The following is a 26,704-nucleotide window of genomic DNA, read 5'->3' as shown; positions in this document are numbered from 1 at the left end:
ATGACGGGCAAAGCGGGCGCGGCGCTGGCCCCCAGCCTGCCCGGCAAGCCCAAGTCCGACGGCGCGGCCGCCGCCCCCGCCGCCCCGCCACTGCCTCCGCCGCCCCCCGCCGCTGGGGTCAAGTCCAACTCTGGGCCCACCCCTCCCCGCTGCACCGGCTTCGGCATCCAGGAGATCCTGGGCTTGAACAAGGAGCCGCCGTCGCACCCTCGGGCCGCCCTGGACTCTCTGCCCGCCGGGCACCTGCTGGCGGCCCGCTCCGTACTCAGTCCCGCCGGGGTGGGCGGCGTGGGCATGGGGCTGCTGGGGGCCAGCGGCATCCCCGGCTTTTACACCCAGCCCACCTTCCTAGAGGTTCTCTCCGACCCCCAGAGCGTCCACCTGCAGCCCCTGGCCCGGGCCCCCGGGCAGCTGGACAGCAGCCAGACGGCCAGCTCAGGTAGGCACGTCCCCGGCCCCCGGGGACCCGCTGCGCCCCACCAGCACCGTCGTCCGCACCCAGCAGCCACCCGCACCCGGTGTCCCGGCGGGAGGTCACTTGCTCGGTGGTGGAAGGGAGATTTCGTTTCGATCTTGAAAATGAGGAGAAGGGCGGGCAGGATCATATTTTTCCCCGTCGGGGGCTGCGGCCGCCGTTTGATGGCGTGGCCCCGAGCGCCCGGCCTAGGGATCCGCAGAGCCCCGTCGGAGCGGTCCCCGCGACCCCGTGTTGCCGGATAATTAGGGGTCTTTCAGCATCCTTTTCCTAGACGGCAGCAGCCTCCCACAACTCTGCCCACAGGCCCCGTTCCGCGGCCGCTTCGGGTCCCCCCAGGACGGCAGGCAGCAGCGCCGGACCCTGGCTCCGGGGCAATTCCCGGCCTCCCTCCGCCAGCGGGGCCCGTCCCGGGCCATGCCCGCCGCCCCTGCCCGCAGCACGGCCCGCCGAGCACGGGGCCGGGCCCGGGCAGGCGGCGCGGCGCCGCAGGCAGGAGTGGGACTGGAGCGCGCATCGAAATACGGGACCCCGATCCGTCCGTCCCCCAGCTGTTCCTTCGGGGCAAAGGCGGCGGCGTCCTGCCCTTAACACCCCTGGGCCGTGGCATCCCTGCCGGGGGCCTTGTTTTTGATGGTAGCTCCATAAACCTCAATTTCTCCCTCCCCGGTCCGGTGTTTCTGGGGCGCAGTCCGGGATCCCCGGGCTGGGGCAGACGGACGCGGTTGCCCGGCCGCGGAGCGGGGGCTGCAGCTTTCCCGTTTTCCTACGGTTTGGTTGAGCTCGCCGGCCTCTGCGTTTTAGCAGCGAGGCAGCAGCAGCCTCAGCAAACGACTCTGGTGGGGAGAGGCGAGAGCTAGAGCCCGGTCCCGGCCCGGAGCCTTCCCCGGCTGGGGCGTATCGCCCCGAGCTGCCCGCAGCGGATCGGGAGCGGCGCTGGCGCCGCGCTGGAGGGAGCAGCCGGCGTCGGGCCCCGTCCGCGGCGCGATCGCAACGAAATCTTCGGCCAGAGCCGGCGGAGGGAGCGGAGCCGGTGGGCCCGGCCCTACCCGGAGGACTCTGGTGAGGAGCGAACCCCAGCCCATAGCCGCTGCCTGTCTTTCCGCAGATTCCGAGGATGTCTCCTCCAGCGACCGAAAAATGTCCAAATCCTCCCTAAATCAGAGCAAGAAACGAAAGAAGAGGCGGCACAGGTAAGACAGCGGCGGGCACCCCGCCTGCTCCTTTCGCCTCAGTCCCCAGGGAGCCGGCCACCGGCGAGCCCTGTCGCCCCGGCGGGAGCGGCCCGCTCCGGCTTGGAGCAAAATATTCTTCCCGGTATCGCCGCCGGAGAGCCCCGGCGCCCCTGCGGCTTCTCCAGTGGGTCCTTCCCTTTATTCTTTCTTTCTCCCCATCCAAAATAGATCGAATATGGGGATGTGCCTATAGGGAGTGGGGGATTTGACCACAGGTGTAATTTTATTTAATTTTTTCTGGCTGCGGATCCAGGTATCCCGAGTCGCAACCCTGTGCAGCCCATGAGCTGCGGTGGAATGCGGAGCATCAGGGTTTGGAAGGGAAAATCATCAACTTGTCAAAAATAATAAAAGCCGTTTTCAGCTCCACGTACAGCAATCTTAATACTGGCTTTCAGGAAGACAGAATTCCTGCCAATAATTTAAATATTTTATTACGTAAAAATAAATATTTTTGCCAATAGATTAAATAATTGGGAATCAAAGACAGCCTGCAAAGGAGATGAAGAAGGCTGGGAAACTGTTTAAGGAAACGACGATCCACTTTGGGATTTGGTTTCCTATTCGCACGGTCAGGGTAATAGACTTTGCCTGACTTCTCCCACAGTTAAAATGGAGTTGGTTTGTTTGCGCTTTATAAACAGAAACGAAAAATCCCGTGCTGGGTTCTGGCATTGCTGAGGCTAGAGCGCCAAGACAAAGGAAGGCCAAACACCATCCACTGAGGGTGATTTAGGAATAATTAAATCAATCCTGCCACGATGCAGGAAAGGTGGATTAAAAGACGCTCCAGTGAAAGCTTAGCAGGATGAGGGGTGGAAGGAGACCGACTATCCCAGGAGACATCCTACTATGTGTGCAACAGGAAGCTCGGTGTGGAGGCTGCTTTCCAAAGCCGGGCCCCCCACACCCCCAGGCAAATGTTCCCAGGTTGGGTGCTCTGGAGTAAGTACGAGTTCGTTTTCTTTGCACCCCAGACGGGGCTGGGTGATAACGCAGCTGGGACTGCTATACAGGTCTCGATCTGGATGAGAGATAGGAAACGAAATTCAGATTTCTTTTGTTTTCAGTTCTAGACAGAAACAGACCTGCAACATTTGTGTGTAGTTGGATATTCTGCTGTAAACAGTTAAGACCTCTAATTGTACCAAGGAAGGGCTGGAAGATGACTGACCAATAGCCTGCAAATAGCTGCAGGATAGAAACACCAAAGGGGCAGTGGATTGTGAATTGCAAAAGGGACGGGGACTACCCGGGCATGAGCTAAAAAAGGAAAACTTCAGCTGAATGTCAGCAAAACCCTCCCGCCGGTGAGCCTGGACATGCTTCCGCGCTCTTATGGGAGGAAGATGGAGGGGAATGCTTGAAATCTAGACTGGATGAAAATTGGAATAATTTTCCTGTGGTCGTAGAGAGAGAAAATACATGATTCGGTGTGTTTCTGCTGTCCCTAGAGTTCACAGATTTGTCAGAGTTGAAGAAAAACTGTTTGAAAAGAGAATGGATTTAAGAGTGAATTTAAAGAAGGGTCTGATTGCAGGCAGGTCCCTTACATTTGCATCCTGCTTTTGTTAGTATTATTACCGATCTGGTGGAATCCTTTTCATTTTTTATAGCGGAGGGTATTTCTGATATTTTCCCTTTATGCTCTCTGGAATTGAAAGGCTTTTCTGAAATTTGGTTGTATTTTAGAAAAAGACTTAATTTCCTCTTTCCTTCTGGTTTTTAGATTGATGGTAAATTAACACATTTACTTTGCACAAGGGCTCCAATTCGTGTTGGGTTGAAGATTGTTTTATTTTGGTTTGTTTCTTTCGTTGAGTTTTTTTGTTTGATTTGGCTTTTTTGTTTGATTGTTTTTGTTTAGTTTTGGTTTGTTTTTTTTTTTTTGTTTGTTTGGTTGGGTTTTTTGTTTGTTTCTTGTTTAGGTTTTGGGTTTTTAAATTTTTTTTTCCATTGCAGTATTTTTAACTGTTATCAAAAATTGTGCTTTCTGTACTGGAGGAGTTGAAGGGTGGGAGTTTTAACCCTCAGGGAGTGGAAGTAGTCTGAGACTTCTCATCCATCTGCTGTGGAAGGGCTTTCATCTGTCTCGGCTTTCCAGCTGCTGATTTTTCAATTCCGTTGTCCCAAACTGAGAAGTGACTGTGCAAAGGCAGGATGGGCTGCTGCCAGCCCAGTTCAGCCCAGGAGGATTTCTAAAGGATAATGGGGTAATGCAAACTGGCAGGGAGCAGCTAACGAGATATTGGAGTGGAAGCAACCAGGGTAAAGGCAGAGGAAGGGAGCTGGTCCTGACTCTCATGGGGAAGAACTGGTGAAAAGTACTGGGTTAGGGTGGAGAAAACATTTGGAGAATTTGTCCAAAGACTGAGACTCAAGGTGAAGCATTATTTGCTCATGGAGATTGACGAGGCTAAGGGCCAGCAGCTGGGAAAGGGCTCAGCACCTCTCCAGACTGGGTGCTGAGGAGATGCTGCTTCATCTCAGTGTGATGATCCTCACAAGAGGCGGCAGAGTCTAAGCTCAGCTGCCATCACTGTGGGTGCTTGCTGCTGGGGAGGCACTGTTTCCAGAGGCAAGTCCCTGAAAGGGAAAGTGATTTGTAACTGTTGAAAATGCTGTCTTCTGGCATTTTCTGGTTCTCCTTTCACCCTGGCACTTGACCTTTTGTGCACAGACACACAGGAGGTGGGGAAAAGCTATATATTAGCTGGTTACCAAGGTTTCACTGTTTTCAGTGTCCATTTTTCTAACTCTTCATCATCTTTGCTTCTGCTTGTGTTTTGATCAAAGAGTTTTACTTCCCTCAGGACAATCTTCACATCCTATCAACTGGAGGAGCTGGAAAAGGCCTTCAATGAGGCTCACTATCCTGACGTATATGCTAGAGAGATGTTGGCCATGAAAACAGAGTTGCCAGAAGACAGGATACAGGTAATCATACCTCTTGGACCCCCTTATTGTGCTGCTCTCAGCCATGTTCATCCCTCCATGAAGAAAAGGTAGAGGCTGACATTTTTCTGAATGGATTTCTCCAGGCTGTCCACTCTCCTGCTTTTGGTGGCAGACAGATCAGATATTCTTGGCAGATTTGTATTTGGTGTTTGTATGTCGACATGTGCTGTGCACGGTGTGTTGTACCAGCGATTTGGGGTGTGTGTAACAGAGGGGATCTTAAATCATAGAAGGACAACGGGCATGCAAAATAAGATGACAGTGTTTCAAGGTCTTGGTAAAAGCAAGAAGACAGCCTCCCAGAGACCACGTCTGGGTAGGCATTGCTGATGGGAAAGAGCTCATCTCTGCTCCTTTGGCCACAGAAGGATGCACAGGGATGGTGTGGGCAGCTAGTTGAGCTGTGGGTAGGATGCAGTGTGGGAATGATGGGTGAGTCCCAGTGAGATGTTTGCACCACATCTGCACTTTGACTGCATTTGCCTCCTCAAGTGATGTTTCCCTGAAAGTTTCTGGGGATAATTTTTTGGGTTTTGTTTGGTTTTTTTTTTTTTAATATGTTAAATTTTATTAAGTTAACAGCTTTTAACATTAAGGTTTTAGCTGCATGTCAGTCCTGTCATGCTACTGTAAGGAGGTAGAACAACAGGGCGTGGAATATCACTGCTGTTTGGTGAATCCTCCAGCAGGAAGGAGCAGCCTGAGTTGCAGGGCTGGGCTAGGCTGGGCCAAGACCAGCCTTTGGTATGAATTATAGCCAGAAAGCTGGAGAAGACTTAACAACTGCTGATTACAGTGCAGGAGGCACACTGGACAGAGTTAACATGATGTTCAAAAGGGTGGGCTCCAGCAGCTTCTTTTGCCCCACTTTACCCCATCAGGTTTCTACACAAGGCACAGGATTGTAATGGCCAAGCCTTGAGCAGGTGGAGTTCTAGTCTGGCTGGAAGTTAAACCTGTCCTGGTTCTCCACACAGTGGCAGTGACTGGCCTCTGTGACTGGGCCATTGTAGTTTCTACAAGAGACGTTGTCCTATGTGCCACGCAGTCTTGGGAGGGTCCTGGTTTCCCTGGTTCCTCCTTGCGTTCATCCCTCATGCATGCCCAGCACCCACCAAGCTTGATGGCCCAGGAGGCTGCTCCCTTGTGGGTTTGGAATGTAGCTCATAGGGCACTTAGCATGATAACACTGATGCTGGAAGCTGCTGAGGTATGACTCAGTGCAGGGACAGGTCCTCCAAAACAAAAGTGTAGCCTTTTTTCTCCTCTGTCCTGAGCTCCCCTCACCACCCTTATTCTTATTCTCAATCAAAAATGACATTTTTATAAAAGCAACTCGTGCTTCTTATCCCATTGACCTGGTAGGACTCCTGCTGATCTAACAGCTTGTAGATAACCTGTTGTGCTAACAGGATTTCCACCAGTCTTCAGAAATAATGACACACCATCTCAAATCCTACCTGATGCATTAGGATTTTGCTCTGAGAAACAAGCACTGACACTTTGCCTTCAGAAGACTGAAGTGGATGGATGGTCACTTCTCCGCTTGTGATCCTGTAGGACATCAGGTCAAGAGAGGAGAGACTGTTGCAAGTTTATTATTGTTCACAGCCCAATTTGGTGCTCAGCTGGAAAGAAGATCCTTTGATTTCCCATAAAAGACCTTTTAAAGGAATAGGTTCATCTAGTGGCACAGTGTATGTTGAATTCCAGAGGCCCCATTCCTCTGCCCAGAGCTGAGAGCATTCACTCTCTGTGGAGTGACATGTTGTGGCAGACAGTGTAGAGCTGACACAGCTTATAAGGCTTCAGCACCTGGAACACCCTTCTAGTGATGAGTGTTTTAACTGATTTGGAAATGAAATAGCAGGTAAAGTATCTTAGCTGTCACTGACTGGTCTGCCCTGCCATTCTACAGCTGGCTAATGAACAATTGCCTACTCTTCCTGTATTGCAGCTTTTAAACCTAGGAGGGCTCCTTACTGTGACCCCTCTGCTCTTGAGATCAGGTTAGACTTGGACAGCAGAAACACTCCAATGTATGGCTGTTCTGAACATCAGGTGTAAATACTGGCATGTGTATTCCAGAAAAAAGTGTTTGTGAATAACAGTTTTGCTGATCATGAAAGAGGAAATAATGAGAACAACAGAATTTCTGTAGGATCTGTTGGGCACCTTGCCAGGGTGAGCATCAGACTCACATAGGAGTCCTGAGCACCACTGTTCTTTCCAATAGATCAGCAATCAATTGTCCCTTACCACACATGCTATGAAACCTCCTTGTCCATATTTTTTGTGTGTGACAAGCCATGGCAAGGTGATTCCCAACTTTGATCATACTTCTTGATATTTTACCTCATATTCCTTTTCAATTTTGGGCCTTTTTGTTAGGAGCCTAATTCTTTCCCCCGGTTATAAAGTTCACGCTCTTTAAAGAAATATATTTCTTCTCGTGGCTGTCACTTTTCATTTTCATCATCGCTTAAGTAAGTTGTAAAGATCTTTCCTTAAATCATCCTTCATAAATCACATGCTCATCTCTTAATCATGTGGTTGTTCTTACTAGAAGCCCATCCTGTCTGTCAGCCTTCCTGGAGATAAGGGACCACATGCCTACAGCTGCATGCTGGGTGTGCTCACACCAGTTCAGATGGACTTGTGGTCCTTTGCAGAAGTAGTCTTGGACTGGTCTGCTTGCTTCCTTATTTATTTCTATTTATCTAATTCAGTTGCTTCAAACTTCTTTTAGAAAGATTTTATTTTATGCTCAGGATTTTCCCTTCAGTGTTCTGGGTTTCATATGTAATATTGTTAACTTTGGCTAGTAAGTATAATAACAGCTCTACCAGCTCTGACAGTGGCAAGAGGTGGATGCTACACGGAGCAGCTATCTAATGATACTGAGTACTTTGTCAGTCTCCTGGTATTTTAAATACATATAAATATCTAAATATCCCATGGCAAGAAGTTCTGCAGCCTAACTGCCTGAATGCAGTAGATCTTGCTTTGAATCTCTTAGCATCATTTAATCCTCCTTGGCAGAAACAGCTTACAATGAATTTTTACTCCCATCTTCATAATATTTAAAATTTCACATCATCGCATTTTTTTCCTTGCATGAGTTTTCAGCTGCCTGAGGGAGCTCTATAGTTTTGCATTTTCATTATAGCTTTTGATTCCTCTCATCTTTTAGCAATGCTCTCTCCCTCTTGTAGGTCATTAATTGAAAGCGTTTTCTGATATTGTTGTCAGCATCACATATTGTGGACTTCTACAGCATTTCATGTGGTTTCCCACTGGATCCTCACCAAAGACTGATATCTACCCCTTATTTTCATTCATGGAATTATTTCTCAGGAGGTATTAGTCAAAGAGAAAGTAAATCACCTATGAAATTTGATGTGAAAGTCAAATTCAAAGAGGGCAATTGGAAGAATGATATATAGGAACTGTTTAGAGATAAACCTTGAGCAGAACACCACAAATAGCCATCAGAGGCCAAGAAAGTTACTGGTCTAAGAGAACATGGGAAAAAAATATTCAAACCCTCCATTTAAAGAGGATATGAAAGTATATTTTTTTTCCAAGGCAGACACACACTGTGCGTATCTTACTCCTACACTGAGCTGGCTGCTCCTGGAAGGAAAATGAGCATCCTCCTGTTGGGCAGCATGGGAAAATATTTTTTTCATAGTGAGATACTATGCACAAGTCAGATCAGATGCCACTGTGGCCATTTTGCAGGATACTTGAAAAATACCACATTAATCAATGTATTTGAAAGAATATTCATAGGAGTTGAAGTGTCAGTATTGGAATAAACCCAGACTGTTCTTTAATATCCAGGAGAGGTAAGTAGAATCCTGTGGGGAAGTATATCCTTAATAAACATTATGAAGCATGAAAAATATCCTGAGGCTGATAAATACTGTGACATCTGACTTAAATTGCTGTTTCTCATAATAAATCTCTTAAGTGTAATGTGTAGATTTTAGATAAGTTATCGCTATTGAATTTATTAATATATAACACTTCCAAACTTTAAACTGAGTAGTTACAATATAAAAGTTCAGTAACAGTTTGAGTTCGGGATTATTGAAATGATTGTGTATGTTTGTCCTTAAAGTATGCCTCCTACTGATCAAACAAATTGATTAATCAGTATTTAAAAAAATAAGATCCTGACTGCTATTGTAGGGACATTAGAGTAACCTTTTAAGGGAAGTAATCAATTAAAAAAGGTAATAAAACTGCTAAAAATTGTCAGCTCTTGTTGTTAAAGGATTGCATGGTAATTATTGGATGACAATTTTTGGGACAAATAAAATTGCTCACATAAGCAAAAGGAATCCCAGGAAGAGGCTGGTGCTATGTGTGGAGTGGGGATTGTCTGTGCATCCAGCAAGCTTTGTCAGGCAGTTAAGAGGCCAATTTTGGCTAAAAACAAAACAAGGTCAATTAAATCTCTAATTGAAAAAGTATTGGTTTAGCTATCAGATTAACACATTTCAGTATCCCTGTGAAACCCTTTAGGAGTTGAACAGGGCTGGAGGAATCAGGAGGAGTAATCATTTAGAGGGAAGCAAGTACCAAGAGTATTTTGCAAGGACAGAGGCTTACCTTCCTTCAGTTTTGCAAAAAGGTTCTCTGTTTAGAGATGAACATAATTTGACAAGGCCTGAGGAACATGTACTGCACTGAGTGTGAGTGTGAGGAGTGAACCCACGGAGTCCCCTCAAGAAACATGATTGAAAGCATGAAGGAAAAAGTAGTTTTATGAAGCTTTAGCAGCCCTGGCTTTTCCCTCCACTGCCAGATTTTCCTGCTTGTTGCAGAGTGCTGAGGTGTAGTCTGAATCCCATGGTGTAAGTATGGATTGCTGGGATTGCTCCATGCAGTGGGTGACCTTTCCTTAATGTGTGCCTGGAATGGCCACCAAAATTACTCAGTGCTGCAGAAAGTGGTGGTTGTGGATTTTCTAAGCTTATCACTATCACTCTAAGAAGTGAGGATCTGTCTACTTTTGCTAAAATTTTGTGTGACTCTCACACATAGAACAGAGAAAGGCCAGCATGAGGCACACTGCCAGTGGGTTCTGACTGGTATCTCTATACAGCACAGTCACGGGGCCCATATAGATGGAACAAAATGGCCACAGTGGTTAGAGTTGTTGGAGGTAGATTACCAAGTTTAAGGACAAACCAAAAGTGTTGCTGTTGTGTGAGCCAAACATTTCAAAATATACATGTTTTAAGAGCCCTGCAAACAGTTAATCATGAAATAGAGTTAAGCAGCTAGTGCTGGCTACCTTTGGCAATAATTCGTGAGCACTGGGGCAAGCCATGACTCTGTGATACCAGATAAATTTTGTAAACTTCCCCTATGCTTCTAGAAATGTAGAAAGTATACAAGTGAGAGTAATAAAACAAATCAAACTTAGTGGCTTACTGAGAATATTATTATGAGATTTTCTCATGGCATATGGTGCATCTCTGCCTCCATGTCTTTAATTGGTATGTTAGGAGTTCATCCACTTTTCTGCCTCTTCAATAACATGCTTGTTTAGTTGATCTAAATTCATATTCATTTCCATTTTTCAATTAAGAGTTGTTTAATTTGGCCCTTTCTCTAATGGATTGTTTTCATTACCCTTTATCTATGGCCTGTTTTCAGTCCATGTGCTAGAACTTCGTTTACAAGTTAATTACCAGAGCTGCAAACAGAGGGGCTGGGTGATGGGCAAGAGCAGGGGCCCAGGCAAACCTTTCCAAAGGGATTCTTGTCTGAAAAGTCTTACACTACACACTTTTGGACACAGAAGGAAATGTGGTAGGAGAAAAGCAGGAAAATGGAGGGCTGGGAATGACACTTCAGCTTAATGAAGTGGGGGCTCTCCTGCTTGTTGCTAGACCATGCAGATTGCCTGCTTCTCTTGTGGGATTTTACCCTGCTACAGCTGGGGCTGTTAGGTGCAGTTTTTGAAAGGCCTTTTTGGTGGAGAGGTGAAGGTATAGTGTTATAAATATTTTCTTTACCCAGGTACTTCTTTATCCCTCTATGTTCAATCCCTGAGTTGCTTTAGCCACTGATCCATTTTCTAAATGAGACAGAAAAACAAATAAAACCAAACTTGCCTCTTCTTGCCTTCCGCTCTGTTCTTGCAAGATGTTTATGGCTGTCCCAGGACAAGGGACTGGGAATTTAATGTGCTTCTCCAAAGAACTGGGAGGGAAACAGGGCCCTTTACAGTGACTCTGCTTGTTCTCTCCGTTGTTTGGAGACACTATCAGCAAGGATCTGACACCTTCAAGCTTTGGGTCACATGAGTTCCCCGTGAGAGGAAAGACAGGTGGGCAACAAAATATGCTGAAGCACATTTCTGTGGAGTGCCTTGTAAAGGCTTTCCCCATCATGCCCAAGAGAACCAGGAATGGCTCTAGAGGCATGATGCCAGGCTGGGACAACTCTTCCCTGCATTCACCCCCTCATTTTTTTAACAGTAGTTTAAGGCTAACACTTCTCTGAGTTAGCTTAGGCTTGCAGTTCCTTGATCACTTTCACTCTTCTGGAAATACTATCCCAAATCCCTGTGCTGGGAACACTTGTATTCACTTCTTCACTTAATGATGAACTTTCTTTTCTCTGTTCTGATGCCACTGCAGTTTTTCACATCTGATTTTTAAAAACAATTGGTCATCCTAGCAATTTCAGGAGTTAATTCTTCTCCAGCCTTATGATGCCTGGCAGAGGGAACAGCTGATGTTTGCATTCATGTTTTCCTTTAATGACTCTTTATTACAAAGTTTTCCTCCTTTCCTGACTTTGAATAGAGATTTTTCTAACAGTTCAATAACACAGGCACTTTAGACACTGAGTTAATTTACTCTCCCCTTTATTTCTTAATGGATCTATTTCTCTCTGTAGTATTTTCTTTTACCCTGATAGATCTCAACATTTTCTTCTGATTCTTCTCTGGAAGCACAAACATGCTCTCCTTTTCACACTCTGTGGGAGTTCTGTGAGCCAGGTTTTGCCCAGGCACTGTAGAGCAGTCCAGTCCTCAGCAGACATAACAAGAACCTCAATCTCCACATGCATGAGGCCAGCAGGTCCTTCTGTGGAGCAGAAAAGAGGAACTGAGCTCTGAAACAGTTTCTACAGTATATTACAATAAATATGCCTTCCAGAGGGCACTTTATTGGAGGCTGTGAAAAAGCATTAGGTGCTCTTCTGTCTACCCTGAGCATTACTGTCCTGGGAGCAGCAGTGAGAGGTATGCAGCTTAGGACCTGCCTGCTGTGAGAAGCACATTTGCTCCCTACTTTCTCTCTCAGCAGGTATCTGGTAGGCTCCCAAATGTCTGAGCAAAGCCGGAGCTAAAACTATGGCTGCCACATAGTTATTAGAGCTTTCAGCTGCAGCTTTCTCTTCAAAATTGGGAATGCAAGCCAAGCATTGCTTTTAGCTGGGCGCCTTTCTGTGAGTTATATAAATGCACATGCCATGCATGTTGCACATTCATAAACACTGGGGTTATGTCCTTTCCCTGGTCTAGAAGTAACCTAGTGACTGACTCGTGCCTGGCTGTTGTAGCTGACCTGCTGCAATGTGGATAAGCTGCAGCACTTGCCAGGCTGGGCTTGCTCATACCTGTGTGGTTCAGGCAGGCCAGCACAGACAGGCTGCCCACCCATGCCTCTGGGAAGCTCTGGCTCACCTGCAGCTTTGGGACCCACACGGCAGCACCATGTCACCCTTTCCTTTCTAAAGACACCGCTTGGCTCATCCAGAGGGAGGGCTGAAGTGTGAGTGTCATTGAGAAAAAAATTCTTAGAAGGATCTAGCCATCCCATCCATGTGAGCATACGTGATAAACAGCTGTGCCAGACACTGCTCATAGCCAGATGTGCCAGTGATGTCCATTCCAAGACAACTTGCTTTATATCTATCACATCTTTCTGATATCTCTGGGTCCCTTCACAGTATTCTAACTCAGAGTGCCCCATGACTATCACTCCCATTTGTTATTTGAGTGGATCAACTTCTTCAGTTTATATGATGACCATGACTGAGTCAAGGCTCAGTGTCTAAGTGACAGTGAAGGGAGATGCCTGGGGCTGTGCTGGTGAGTTCAGATGTGCTGTCCTGGTGCGAGCAGCATTCCCAGCCAGCCTGTGTGTCACCAGTTCTGGGGGTCACACCATCAGCTCTGCTGTGCCCAAGCTGGTGGTGTCAGTTGCAGGCGTCAGCAGGACAGCAGCAGCAGCCAGTGCCTGGAGAATCAGTTTTCTGCAGCTGGAAGATGTCATGTGAAAACTCCTGGAGTTGTGAATTAACCAAGCACAGTTAAGGGTACACAGAGCTGAGGAACAAGTAGAGCCAGGAGCAGACATGTGGTTAGGTAGAGTGATGAAGGCCAAGCTGGTGCATGGAAACTGATTACATCTTACAGCATTTTATAAAATGTCATGTTTGTGTAGATATCGTCCAGCTAATGCTTCAATGCTTCAAGGGTGCAGTGCATTGGTAAGCATGTGCTGTGCTCCTTGGGGACTTTGCAGACTGTCCCCATGCATGTAAGGCTTGAGCTTTATCTGAGGGAGCAGTGGGCACCAGTAGTATAGAGGCACCATCTCTTGCTGGTGCACAGCCTCTGGTGCCTTTGTGTTTTTCTGGAGAAGGTCAAAGAGCACCTCTGCCCTTTGCTCACTGTCTACTGATGAAGGGCAGGGCACCAGGGAGCTGATGCTGGCATGCAGGGGCAGTCCCAGAGCACAGGTAGTGCTCCACAGCCTCAGAAGCATGCTGGCATCACATGGTGTGATTTCAGGGCCCATTGAAAGGCATCAGGAAGGGGATATGACATTTCTCCTCTGACTGTCCTGACTCACGTTCTCTAGCGTGAAAGTGATAATGTGGTGTGTCCCTGCATGATTACAGAGTGCATTACTTACGGATGTTTATGAAGATCTATGCTAAGGTTTCCTCTGTGCTAGAGGACCTGCAGAGCAGTGTTAGTGGGGGAAAAGAAGGCAAAATGAAATAATTCAAGCAGGATAGCATCTTGGTTAATGGAGTCAGTTACTGTGATCTCCTAAAGGATGGATGTGCACTATCACTGTTTGTGACAATGATAGATGTCTCTCTGGGTTTCTGTGGATTAGGATGATGACTGCACACTTGTCAGCTTTCTTGTGACTATCATGCATCTATGACCCTGATGTTTTTCTTGTTTTTCACTCAGCATGTCAGGAAAAGAGGAATTTGGGTGTTGATCTGCCAGGTCCCAGCATATGGGAGCCTATTCTGCAGTGCCAGCTAAGCTACTGGTCAGTTGGAATCACAGTGTGGCTGTGATGAAGTCAGTCTCAGATGCATTTGCTGTGCAGATGTGATGCACAGACTGAGTGTGTGCTGAACCACTGATCTCCCTATACTGACCCTGCACATCATTTGCACACACTTGTTTTTCTCTGGGGAAGATGGGATCCCAGCAGCAAATGCTCTTTGCTTTTGAAATATTACAGGAAGTGAAAAAATATCTTGCCACAAGAAGCCAGGTGAAAACCCCAGATTTACCAAGGGAACACAGTTTAAGACATGTTTAAGACTGGTGATCTTTAAGACTGGTGAAGTGGGATTTTATAGCTTTGGTTGCATAAGTCAGATAAATTGGAACAAACAATTATTTATGGCCCATGTAGTGCTTTTAAGAGCAGGATTCAGAGACAGGACTAGCCTGCAGGACTGGTGGCATGGTAGTATCATGTACATTTTTGCTGGGTTCCCATTAAGCTGGTATTCAATGAGTGCCCTGTTACTCTTTTAGCTCAGAGGAGACCCAGGCATGATGCACCATCATGTCTTCACTCAAGAGGGATGAGCGCTGTCTCACAGCTCATCTTGTATCTCTGGTTGGACCTGTTAGTCAAGTGGCTTGGATATAACTCCAGCTTTTATCAGAAAGGCTCTTGCTATGTTGTGTACAGGAACAGCCCTTTCTAAAGTGAGTTCAGCAAGCTCTTTCCCAGTGTTTAGCAAGAAGAGGGATGATGAGTCCTTTGATCAGCCATGCAGCCCATGTGCAACCTTTACTGCTCTCATTTAACTTCATAACCACTTTACACCAGCCATAGAAAGTGATGTCACCATAAACAGTACCAATAACTTTCACGTTACATTTGAAAAGACAGCAGTAAACTGTTTCCAAGTGATGCAGTCTCCACCAGCAGTCAGGAAGCTTTTCTGCCGTGATTGCTAAAACGGAGGGATCTGGGGAAGCCCCAGGGCACAGTCAGACCTCATGCTCACATGGCAGTCGGTTATACAGCCCCAGTACTCCTGGGTATGGGTGGGGACATATTCCAAGCAAGATATGAGGCCGTTCTCTTCAGACTGACCCCAGCCAGGGCTATGGGTCCTGTCTGATATAAGGATGAGTACATCACTGTTTTATCAGAGGAGTTTTAATTTTGACCACTATCATTGTTAAGCCTTGGGTTGGAGAGGGAGGAGGTAGAAAGGGAGAAGTGTATTTGTCAGGAGAAACTGGTTACTGAGATAGCAACAGGGCCCCGGACATGGAGGGCAGCTGGAGATGTTGGCTTGGCCCCCCAGCGTGCTTCAAGTGGGGCAGCGACAGACAAAGAACACGCACCTGCCTGTCCGTGTGCTGGGGCGGCGGTCTCAGCGTGACTCTGGCGGTTTTGGGATTTTGCTCCTTGCTTTAGGCGCTGTTTTGCCAACAGCTGTGCGCAGCCGCTCCCTGCAGCCCGGCGAATGCCTGCGCTGGGGTGTCAGTGTGTCCGTGTCCGTGTGTCCGCAGGTGCCGGCGTGCATCTGCCTGTGGCCATCTAGCGGGCACTCAGCTCCTGCTGCTCCGGGCTGGGACCGACTTGCGCTCCGTAAACCACGCTCCTGGAAATGCCCCTCTTGGAATGCTCTGTCAAAGCAGGATGAGAGACTTGGTGAAGCAAAATTTCAAAGTGATCAAGCCTGGAATTTTCCTTTAATAGATGAGGAATGCTTGGACAGGGAAATGTATATTTTTAAATAGTAATAAGAAAATATTTCCTACGTAAATTCTCCTGTCTTTTTACCCTAGCTTGGAAAGTAGCTGCCAAGAAAATGAGTCTTACCAGTGGAAAATTTTAGGTTGAAAAAAACCAGAAACAATACACAGGAATACCACAGATGTTTTAAAATATCCCTTCACTAATTCAGGTTTCTGAATTATGGCTAACCTCAGGGAAATTTTTCTCTTCAGCAGACAATGTTTCAGGCACTGATTTGGTAAACAAACGAATATGATGAATGTGGATAACAAGGATGTGTCAAGTCTTATGTCCCCTTGCAAAATGAGAGATTTCTCCTCCTACAATTTGCTCTTCTGCATCATCAATAATCTGAAGAAGTATCAGTTGTCATTTGTGATTCAGAGGAGGAAATTGTTGAGATTATCCTTGCCAGTCTTGACTCCCACTCCAAAACTGACAGTCAAGTACAGAGTGCTTGAACTTTTATTGCTTTGGGTAGTGGGCACTGGAGGTATTAGGTGATGATCAAAGTTAGAAACATTCCCACTTTTTGCAATACTGCAAGACAAACCTGTCCACTTATCTCTGTTTACCATTTTTGGAGAATAGGCTTCCTGGAATAAGCTTACCAGATTTCACAAAGGGTATTTGTATGAAAACAGAGGTGTGGAACTTTCTGGGGTGTAATACATTGGTCCAAAAGACATCTCTGTTCATCACATCATGACAGCTTTGCACAAACACAAGACATGCTTCAGTCTAAAATTAATCAGAAGGTTTCACCACTGCCCATGAGATGTGGAAGCAGAAGCAGGGTATGGCTTTTCACCATACCCTGGGCAACAGAGAACCAGATGAAAATAAGTGAGAAGGAAGGTGCAGGGTACAGAGCAATGTCAGTAACGCATTTCACAAAGCTGAGCCAATCCACAGGGTGGGAAGGGGCAAGAGGAAATGTGGGCAAACCTAGACATTGTTTGAAGCAGATCAAATCTTACAGAGTCACAGGAAGGTGTAGAGTACATGTCTCCAAGCAAGGACAATAAGCAGCCAAAGAATACCAAAACCACAAGAGATGTGTAAGGTGAGTAAAGTGTAAGGGGGAAACCCACTCCTGGAAAAGTGAGGTGCCAATAATAAATAACTGCATATTTGGATGTTGTGACTGATGTACCAACACAGCTGAAAATACCTCTGAGTTACTAAAATCATCGTGTGATTCAGCTCAGAATCAAGGCATATGAAAACTTTGGTAACACATCAATACATTTGAAGAAATCACTGAGATCTCATAAATGAAAGCCCCACAGATGGAACCATCTGAATGAGGACAAAATCACAAAAACAGGACACAGGGGGTAAACCTGATGATTTGAAATGGCATGAGGGCTGCCAGTGCCATGCTGGAGCTCATCATTCAGTGTTCCTCAGAATGAGCTTGTGACAGAGATGCTTGACTGGGATCTGATCCCAGCAATACACAGCATTGAGCACCATTAGTTTCACTTCATTTCATGCCTCAGATGAAGATATGGTTCCTAGTATTAAAGCTAGATGGTCAGTCTTCCCAACTTCTGTTCTGCTAAACATTCTGGGATTTCAAACTTTCATTTTTCCTAAGCAAAACCAAGAGGACATTCCCATCAAATGACAAAAATTGGTTTTGGAAACTTCAGAATAATCTTAGTGAGATGTTGATGCCATTTTCATTTTCTCATTTGGCTTTAAAGCATAGATTTTGCATGTCTTAGGCAGCTGAGATTAAAATATAGCATTCAGAAGAAAGCTATAGATAATTTTGATTACACTTCCACTGGCTGGACACAGTTTTTCCTGTGTGATTGAATCAGCATTTTTTGATAGAAGATTTTCTATTAGCTCCAGTCAAAAATGGGCTGCCAGCTGGCAAAGCCTCTGTAGCCTCCAGTATTTGTGTAACACTGCCATGGAAAAGGGGATGCTCCAGGGCAGCAGGTTCAGTGGCAGTGGGCAGTGCTGGGGCAGGCTGAGACCCAGCCAGGGAAAAGGAAGAGGAGCATGAGGCAGGCAGGAATATGATCGTGGCATCAGGGTAGGAGGGAAGAGAAAGGGCAAGTGGTAAAAGCATCAGTAAAGAGGTGTCTGCAGCTCTGCACCCTGTGCTCTGGGAATGGGAGGACTGCATGACCTGGAGTGAGACCTTTGCCAGCATCCTCCTGACTGAACAGCCAAGCAAACCCATGTTTCACACAGGCATGGAGGAGAGGGTGAAGAGAGGCAGCTCTGCATTCCTGAGGGTCTTTGCTTAGGCCCTGGAGGATTTGCAACCCTCCGAGGTCCAGGGGTCACAGATCCGCAGTATGGAAGTGTAAATCACACTGTTTATCATGCAGGGGAGGTGAAGCAGCCTCCTACCTCTGCCTGGTAAAATCCTCTCTGACATGCACAGAGTGTCTTCTGCTGGGAGAAGCTGGGATCACAGCCAGTGGGACCACCACCCCACCCATTCCACAGAGCTGCCTCGGGGAGCAGGCTGGCTGGGCTCCTGGGAATGGCCAATGGTGCTGTCATCACTGATAGTAAGACACAGCTCTGTCCCTACCATAAGGTTTCAGTGCTGGGCAGTTCTCCTCTGCACAGCTAGAAGAGATATTACCTTGCCACCTGAGACCAGGACATCAATTTGTGGCACCAGTCTTACGGTCCCCGTGGCAGAGCTGGGGGACTGGCACAGACCCCAGCGCTCCCCACTGCAGCTTGAGCTCCCCCACAGCTACGAGCGGTGGGACAAGAGAGGGTTAAGCTGTCAGCTCTGTAATGTTAAACAGGTGTCAAAGGCACCTCCATATATCTGCAGATTGAAATCAAATTCTTTGCAGTATAAAAAGATAAATTACCCAGGCGATTCCCGCCTCATCCCACTCATCAGGCCAGCGCCAGACGGCAAGCAATTTTTTTTTTTAATGTGCTAACGACCTAATCAAGCAATCAAGTCGGAGAAGATTGCGGAGTGACCCCGAGCATCCATCTGCCAGCGAGACCCCGACATTCATTTCCATTCTGCAGTGCACTTTCCGGGAAAGGAAGGGAAAAAAATAGAAAAGAAAAAAAAATCCTAAACAAATTAACACCCAATTTTCTGTGAGTCTAATTAGTTAAATGAGGAGGTGTTTGGGGTGTCCATGGGGAGGGAGGGACTGCCTCTCAGAGAGGGGCCTGGTAACTCCATGGCATTAATTAGCGCAGGTCAATGGCGTGGTTCCCTGGGGACCAGCTGCTTTAATTTCCCGTGATATTTCAGTGCCTGAGGCCCATCGATTCAAACTGAAATTAACTTATTTTTCAATCAGGCCTGGGCTGCCCCTGGGGCTGACTCTTCCTTTGCCTCCTTCTGAATAGACCTCAAGCAATTTTTCATCTAAAGCTGATGCCTCTGCTCGGGGGGAGAAGGGAGGGGAGCCGGGGAGGGAGGAGGGTGAGGGAGACAAGAGGAATGGAAATCGGAGAGAGAGCACTAATAGATTTCTGCGAGTATCACTCCCTCCCTGCCATTGCTGCCTGCCTCTCTGCTCACTGCCCCCCAGGTCACAGCTCAGAGATTATTCTGCCAATTTTCTGAGAAGATGAGGGGTTTTTCAAACTGGGAATTCAGGGCAAAGTGCACAGAGCAGCTTCCCCTTTCTTTCGAGCATCCGCCCTCATCCCAGCCCTCCCTGCAGGCACTACTGCCTGCAGCCGCGTACTGCTGCTTAGACACACAGCAAATAATAAAAGGAAATCCCAGGCACGAGAGCCAAAAGCCACTAGAAAAAAGACGTTGCAATGGCAAATTAATTACAGCCTGTGGAGAGGGATGGGACCTGCTTTCACACTTGGCCCTCTCCACTCCTTCAAGGGAGGGAGGGAGACATACCCAATGTCAGTTGCATGGAGGAAGAGGTTGTATTGCCTTTGGGATAAGCATTCCCCCATCGGCTTTCATCATGCTGCAGGAGTACATGCATGTTCCCACGTGGGAAGGGGTCTGGCATGCCTTCTCCACGCACAAAAACCATGTCCCTCCTTGTTGCTTGCTCCAGGTTTGGTTCCAGAACCGCCGGGCCAAATGGCGGAAGAGGGAGAAGTGCTGGGGCAGGAGCAGTGTGATGGCTGAGTACGGGCTCTACGGTGCCATGGTGCGTCACTCCATCCCGCTGCCTGAATCCATCCTCAAGTCTGCCAAGGATGGCATCATGGAGTCCTGTGCCCCTTGGCTCCTAGGTAAGAGAGCAGCCAGCTTCCTAGGGGATGGCAAAAGGGTAGAGACAGGGGGATGCAAGGTAGAAATCAGAGTCATGTTGAAAATAGGTGAAGGGTAGCAGGGGAAGGTCCCCCTATCCTGCCACCCTTGATGCCTCCATCTGCCAATGACCCTTGTCGATAGGCTTTGACCAGTCATCCCAAATTCCTGCTGGACCTTGGATCATGACCTGCAGAATCTGGCTGGGACACAAATTTGCCCACATGCTCAGGCTGGTGCTAACCTTCCCTTCCCATGGCTCAAGCATATTTCATGCCCAGCTCTGGAACAGGGGCTCCAATCTTTACCCAAGGCAGGAGGTCATCCCAGTCTCACTCATCCAGCCCTGTGATGCTGGATGGGGTGCTAGGACTCCCAAATGCTCTGTCTTTGCCCAAGTTTCACTTGATTTTCTGTGCAGACATGGAGGTAACAGCTACCCTGTCACACTCATGCTTTTTGCTTCCCTCTTTCTGATCTTCCAGGCTGGTTCTGCCCCAAACTAGTATCTAGCATCTTGACAATGGGCTGTCCTGTCTGTGTGAAATGGAGAGAGGCAGAAGGGTGGTTGTGGTTTGATAAAAAAATAGAAATATCCCTCATAATGAGGGATCTCCCTCCCCAGCCTTGGTGAAGCTCAGGCAACTATGCTGCTGTCTGAGACCCTCATCTCCATGCAGGAACAAGTTAGCTTCAGGTTCACAGAGTGAAATGAAGGGGAGAATAATTATAGACCTTTGGGACCAGCCACAATCCACTGATGCTGGGCTGCCCTTGTGCGGGGACCAGAGCGAGTGGCTCGCCATAACTGCTGTGTGAAGCAAGGGTTTCTGCTTTTCCTTAATTCTGGCCTCTCTTTATCTTTGCTGTTTTCAGTTCAAGATGGCTTTCCCATGCCCAGGCGCTTTTCTAAACCCGAATACCAACAATTCTTTTTAGGGATGCACAAAAAGTCTCTGGAGGCAGCGGCTGAGGCGGGGAGGAAGACAGAGGTGGAGCGCCAGGCCCTGCCCAAGCTTGACAAAGGTGACAAAGAAGAAAGGGGTCCTGATCCCAAAACCACCATTTCCCAGGAGGAACTGAGAGAAAACAGCATTGCTGCCCTCAGGGCCAAAGCTCAGGAGCACAGCACCAAAGTCCTGGGGACCATTGCCGGGGACACCCCAGCTCCAGGCAGGAAGCCGGAGACAGGGGAGGAGGCGGCAGTGGCAGAGGATGAGAGACAGACGGAGAAGTTGAACTCATCGCAGAAGGAGGAGAAGTTGATTTAGGGGGAACAGAGGTGACAGAAGCCAGCCCCAACAGACACTGTGTCCTCTGGGGGCCATGTTCCCCCTTGGATTGCCAGGTGTCCCTGGCCACCCCTGCCAGGGAGAGGGGCCCTGGTCTCTGTGTTTGGGGCTGCCTGGCAGGGGTGCCCACTGCCTGCTCCCCTTGAGCATACCCCTGCCCCTCGCTTCCTCACCCTCCCACCCCTTCCTTTTGGGAGACCGGGAAGTGTCACATCATCACTGCCACCAATGACACTAAGGCTCTGGTCCTTCAGCCTCACGACAGGCTCTGGAGCTTTCTCCTTCTGCTGCAGCCCCAAACCCCATTTGCCATCCTGAAGCAAGCCTATTCCCTGGTGCCATGCCTCTTCTTGGTGCACATCTCTGCCCAGTGCTGCCCAGGCCCGTTCCCCTTGGGCCCTGTCCCACCATGCCCCAGGCAGACACGCCACCTTCTGCTGGCCATCACTTCTGCCTGTGGCCCAGGCTGCAGCAGGACAAGCCCATGGCAGTGCTTGCATGACATGATGACCATCCATCTAGGGCGGTTTGCACCTTCCACCCATCTCTCCCTGCTCAGCACTAAGGTCTGTTGGGAAGGGACTGCAGCTTAAGAGCAGTTATGTTTTGCCTCTCTTTGGCAGGGAGAGGCAGGTTTAGCCTACAGGCACGACACCCTGGTCCTACCTGGCACCCTGAGCTGACCTCAGCCCATTTCACTGGCTCCTGCAGGGCTGGGTCTGACTCTGCCCTAAACACCAAAACCCTACAGCCCTGCAGAGGGGATGAATGGTGAATTTATTTATTGAATACATTATTCCAGGTGAGACAACACCATCCACCTAATGTATTTATTGAATTAAATTTGTCCAGTGCACCCTCTGAGTGTTAAAGGGAATGACAGCCATGCACATCCACCCTGATACACCCTATAATGTGTACATACATCCCATAGGAGCACGTGCCGACCCACACAGCCAAACTCACTCCATGGCACCATCACCTTTCCATCGCAGTAAAGCACTATTCCCCCTCCAAAAGCTGTAGGACAGTGGCTTCCAGGTGACCTTTTCTGTCCTGCTTTCAGCTGTGAGCACCCTTTCCCCAGAGCTACTGTTTTTCTTCCATCAAAGGTTAAGCCTAGTCATCCAACTCCTGTTTGTCTTTGTCCCCCGATCGTTTGACGTGTTAGATGATAGCCCATGGAGTGTAAATAATGTATATACAGTGAGAAAATAATTCAGTATTGAGGTGTTTGAGATATGGACCTGTAACAACTTCTAGTCATCCAACATCTGTGATTTATGTGCCATTCTCTGTAAAGATATGAAGAAGAATAAAACTAAACAGGAATACTGTGTATGAGTCCACTCACCAATGTTCAAGGAGGGCAAATTCAGCCAAAGCTGAGAGGGAGTTGGATGTCATGCTGTAGCCAGAGAGAGGTAAGAGATCCAAAGCAGCCCAGAGGTCTGCACTTTCTTCCCCAGTGAGGCATGGAAAAGATGGGACTTGGGTCTCACTGCAGTGAAATACAAAACTGAAAGGGGTGTGCTTGTACTTGGAGCAGAAGTTACAGCATACAACTGGTGAAAGAACAAGTCACTTCAGCATCCAGAGCAGCTCTGATGCTTTGGGTCATCCCATATCACATGCACCTTGGTGTTCAGACAGACCTCCAGGCAAGCTCAGCCTCTGCCAGGAACAGGCTGCAGGCTCTGCTGGCCTGAGGAGCTGAGGCAGCAGCCAGACACTAAATCTGCAGAGGAGCTGGTTGAGAGGGAAGGGCAGCCATGGGATTTCCAGCAAGGTGAGCTCCAAGAGCAATGGAAGCCTATTCTGGGTTACCAGGTGCAGTGGGCTTTGTGCTGGACAAACACCAATGCATCCACTAGAATATTTACTCATTTCCTGCTGTGATGGATTAGGAGGAGGGCAAAACAAGCCCAAAACTTTAAAGGGTACAAAGAAAGCTTTATTAACAGAATTAAAAGAAAAATGTAAAAAGGAAATCAGAATAAATCTTCAGAACACTTCTCCTCCCCCCACACCCTCTTTTCTTTCCCACTGAAAACATAAAGAGACAAAACCTGGGACTTTCAGTCAGTTTGCCACTTCTAAAACAGTCTTTCTTCAGTTCTCTTAGGGAAGGAGTCTCTCTTGCCATGCCATGGAGACTTCTCCACAAGAAACAGTTCTCTCATGGTTTTTAATTTCCATGTAGCAGCTGCCAAATTTGCAATCATGAAGTCCATCTCTTGCAGCCTCCCCACAACTGTATTCATGGGCCATGTCAACTTATGGGCTATTATTTTAAGGATGAGCTGCTGTAGTATAAAAGCAAAAATTTTTTTTCATTCATCTCTGGGAACAGAAGTTTTCTTCTTTCTATTCCTGGGCAAAGTTTCTCCTCTCATCTCAAGAATTTCACTGGATCACAGCTGCTGCAACATCTGCTTATTTTAACATGGATGCTCCTGCTCATGGCTGTGGTTAGAACGCTACATTCCCCCCAATGCATTCCACCAATTACAGGGAATAAACAAAGTCTGATATATCAAATATATCTTCACCATAGCCTTACAAAATAATTTCAGACCCAAACTAAGGCATCTCCTCAATCCCCTCCTGTCTAGAATTCGACTCCTTCACTGATCTCAGTGTCCCATGTTGTTTTCTCTACGTGTCTTCACCCTTTCCTTTTCTTGATTCGGGAGAGAACTGGTGTTTGCCGGCTCGTTTGTTCTCAAGCTTCATCAGTTGAAACAGTTTTTCTAGAGTTCTGCAGCGCTGAAATGTTGATCTCATCCAGGCTCTACATCAGAGATCGCTCACCGCGCCTCTCACTACTGCCCATGCGGTCTCCGCCGACACCGTGCGAGCCGTGCTGGCTGCCGGCTCTACTCAGTACTTTTCTTCATGTGGAGCACCAAACCCAGGGAAAGCTGCCGCTGCCCTTTTTGTCCTTCTGCCCACAGCACGGCTGGCTAAAAGCAGCTAAACAAGCACATTCCATTGCGAGCCATGCCGAGGCAGCCACGGCTGCGCGCCGCTGTCCTGGCGGTGCCGATTTGGGCCCCGCGGTCCCGGCCAGGTGGCCGTGCCCCGGCGGCTCCCGGCCTCGGGCCTGCCCCGGAGCCGGCTGCGGGGCTGCTCCCGGCGCTGCTCCCGGCGCTGCTCCCGGGCTCGTGGCTGCACCCAGCACCGGCATGGCTCCCGCCGGCACGGTGCTGGCGGGCTCCCCGGGAAGGGGCCGGTGCCGCAGCAGAGCCCGGCGCACCCCAGCCCAGCCAGCCAGCTGCACAAAGGCCGAAAGCCAAGAGAGCTCTTCACGGGCTTTATTCGTTTATAAACCGGCTTTGCCACGGAGGCGTGTGCGGCCCTTTTTAAGTGGTTTAACTGGGTGTCAATCTTCAAAACTAGCCAGCTGATTGCTCTGCCGGGACACACAGGGAGCCGCCCCTGCGGCCGCTGGGCTCCTCCCCAGCGGAAAGCCAGACTTTGTTCAACCGGTCACCTGCCCTGCTAACAGAATCTGGGAATGGTCTGGTGGAAAAACGAACGTCTTCCAGGGACTGGAAAAATGCTGAGGTGCATAGGAAATAAGACTCGTGGAATAACTGGGCTGCTTGGGCCTGACTGTGGAGAGGCTGTAGGTCCAAAGGTCCCCAGGGGGACAGAGCTCTTGCAGGTTCCCACCGAGCTCAGGGTGGCTGTGACACAAAACACGTGTATGGTCCGGGATGAGTGCCTGTCTCCCACACTGGTGTCCAGCCTGTCCACCAAACATACCAGCTCCACAGATTGTGAGTGGTGTTGCACCTTGAAGAGCAAAGAGGAGATCTACCAACCCTGTCATCTCTACCATTGATTCCTTAGGTATCCCTGGCTGAAAACTACCCTACTTGCAGGGAGAGCCTTTCTCTGCTCTTCTCTTGTGCCACCTAGGAAGAGAAGGGAATTTGGTCAATGACATTAAGGAATCCTGCAAACTCTACCTTTAAAAACTACCTATATAAGGCCTGAAGAAAAGGCAGAAAAAAACCCTGTTTGGAGGCAGAGAGACAGCAGAACTCTGCTATGGTGGGTGGTGGGAAGTCTCAGTGTGAGGAGATGGGCTGCAATGCTTCATGGCAAACCATCCCCAGCTGCTCCACCATGGCCTCATTGATTGCTCCCAGCCCAACAGGGAAGCTAGTCTTCCAGCTAGTGCAGAAGTTGAGTTGCTTGCACTGTCCTGACAAGAGAGGCTGTGTTTGGGCTCCCTGGCACATCTTTCCAGGAAGGACAGGGCTAGGCAGGGACAGCTAGTCTCCCTGGAGAGGTTTTGCATCCCACCATGGGAGGCATTTTCTTGCAGACATATGCTGGGAGGGACTAAGCCTGTCCTGCTAAAGTGAGCCACAAAGGATCCTCCTCTCTGCCCTTCCTGACATTTCCATCACAGGGTTGTTAGACAGGCAGTAGCTAAACATCCAAGGTTACTAAAAGGTTACTTCAGCCATGGTTACTAAAAGATAATAATTTTACAGGGAAATGTCCTTCTGGAAAAATTGATGTCTCAGGACCTCTTTGCATCTCAAAAGCCTGGCCCAGTATGGCACGAACAATTTACAATTATCACAAGAGATTTCTGGAAACTTACCTGACTTATCCAGGTAAGGAAAACATGTGGCAAGACACTTGCACACATTTGGTTGGGTATGGTTGGATCCACTTGCTGGCTTTCTGTATGGGGCAGGATTCAGGAGAGCTGGTATTGCTCCTCTATTCTTCCAGAGACCCTCCACAGTCCTGAGGCCTTTTATCTCCCCAGATCTAATATCACATGACTGCCCCTTCCCAGCCTTCCCAACTGGATCACACATTGTTTTAAGGCAGTGGATTTGTCCTTCTGCCCTCAGTCCCCTTGAGCACAGACCCCTTGCTGTATCTCTTGCAAACCCTGTCAGCCTCTGTGGACTCACCCAGAGGCACCAAACAAGCCCAAGAGCGTGTGTGTGTCTTGATGTAACACAAAGAGAAGCAGCAAGACCACAGGCACCTGCACTGGAGCAAAGTGATGAGACAGGCACAGCATTAGTCAGTACACTGCAGAATGAGGGCAGGAGCCTGATGATAGATCAGATACCAACACAGGCAGAAGACTAACAAGGAAGGCAGGCACATTTACCCTGAGCAGTTGAGGAAGAAGCAGAGTACCTGAAGTACCCGGCCCTGAAGCCAACAGAGAGGAGGAAGGGAAATGTAAGAGTATGGCTGCTGAGCAGCTCACATATTCCCTCCAACAAGTGACTATGGCATGGTTCTGGCTACTGCAGGATTTTTCTTCACTGGGGATGGTGCATATCATACCAGTGAGGGCTACTACCAGCAACAGGATGGCTGGATGAAATCGTCAGCACCAGTGGACACCAGCTGGGCACAGCAGAGGTGGAGAATGTTGTGGTAAGAGATGTGTGTGGGAGGTA

General features: G+C 48.3%; 1 protein-coding gene across 1 annotated transcript; it reads left to right on the top strand.

Moving 5' to 3' along the window:
• VSX2 (visual system homeobox 2) lies at window positions 1-21,233 on the top strand. Its single transcript, XM_021542907.2, has 6 exons — window positions 1-72; window positions 124-439; window positions 1,584-1,668; window positions 4,524-4,647; window positions 19,763-19,943; window positions 20,902-21,233. Exons 1-6 carry the CDS (start codon window positions 1-3, stop codon window positions 21,231-21,233), a joined length of 1,110 nt encoding a protein of 369 aa, XP_021398582.1.
• Window positions 21,234-26,704: the final 5,471 nt, after the last annotated feature.

Source organism: Lonchura striata, chromosome 6 (genome assembly GCF_046129695.1).
Source record: "Lonchura striata isolate bLonStr1 chromosome 6, bLonStr1.mat, whole genome shotgun sequence".
Classification (NCBI taxonomy): domain Eukaryota; kingdom Metazoa; phylum Chordata; class Aves; order Passeriformes; family Estrildidae; genus Lonchura; species Lonchura striata.
The sequence above is the reverse complement of the archived record's forward strand: the minus strand, read 5'-3'. Positions and strand labels throughout refer to the sequence as shown.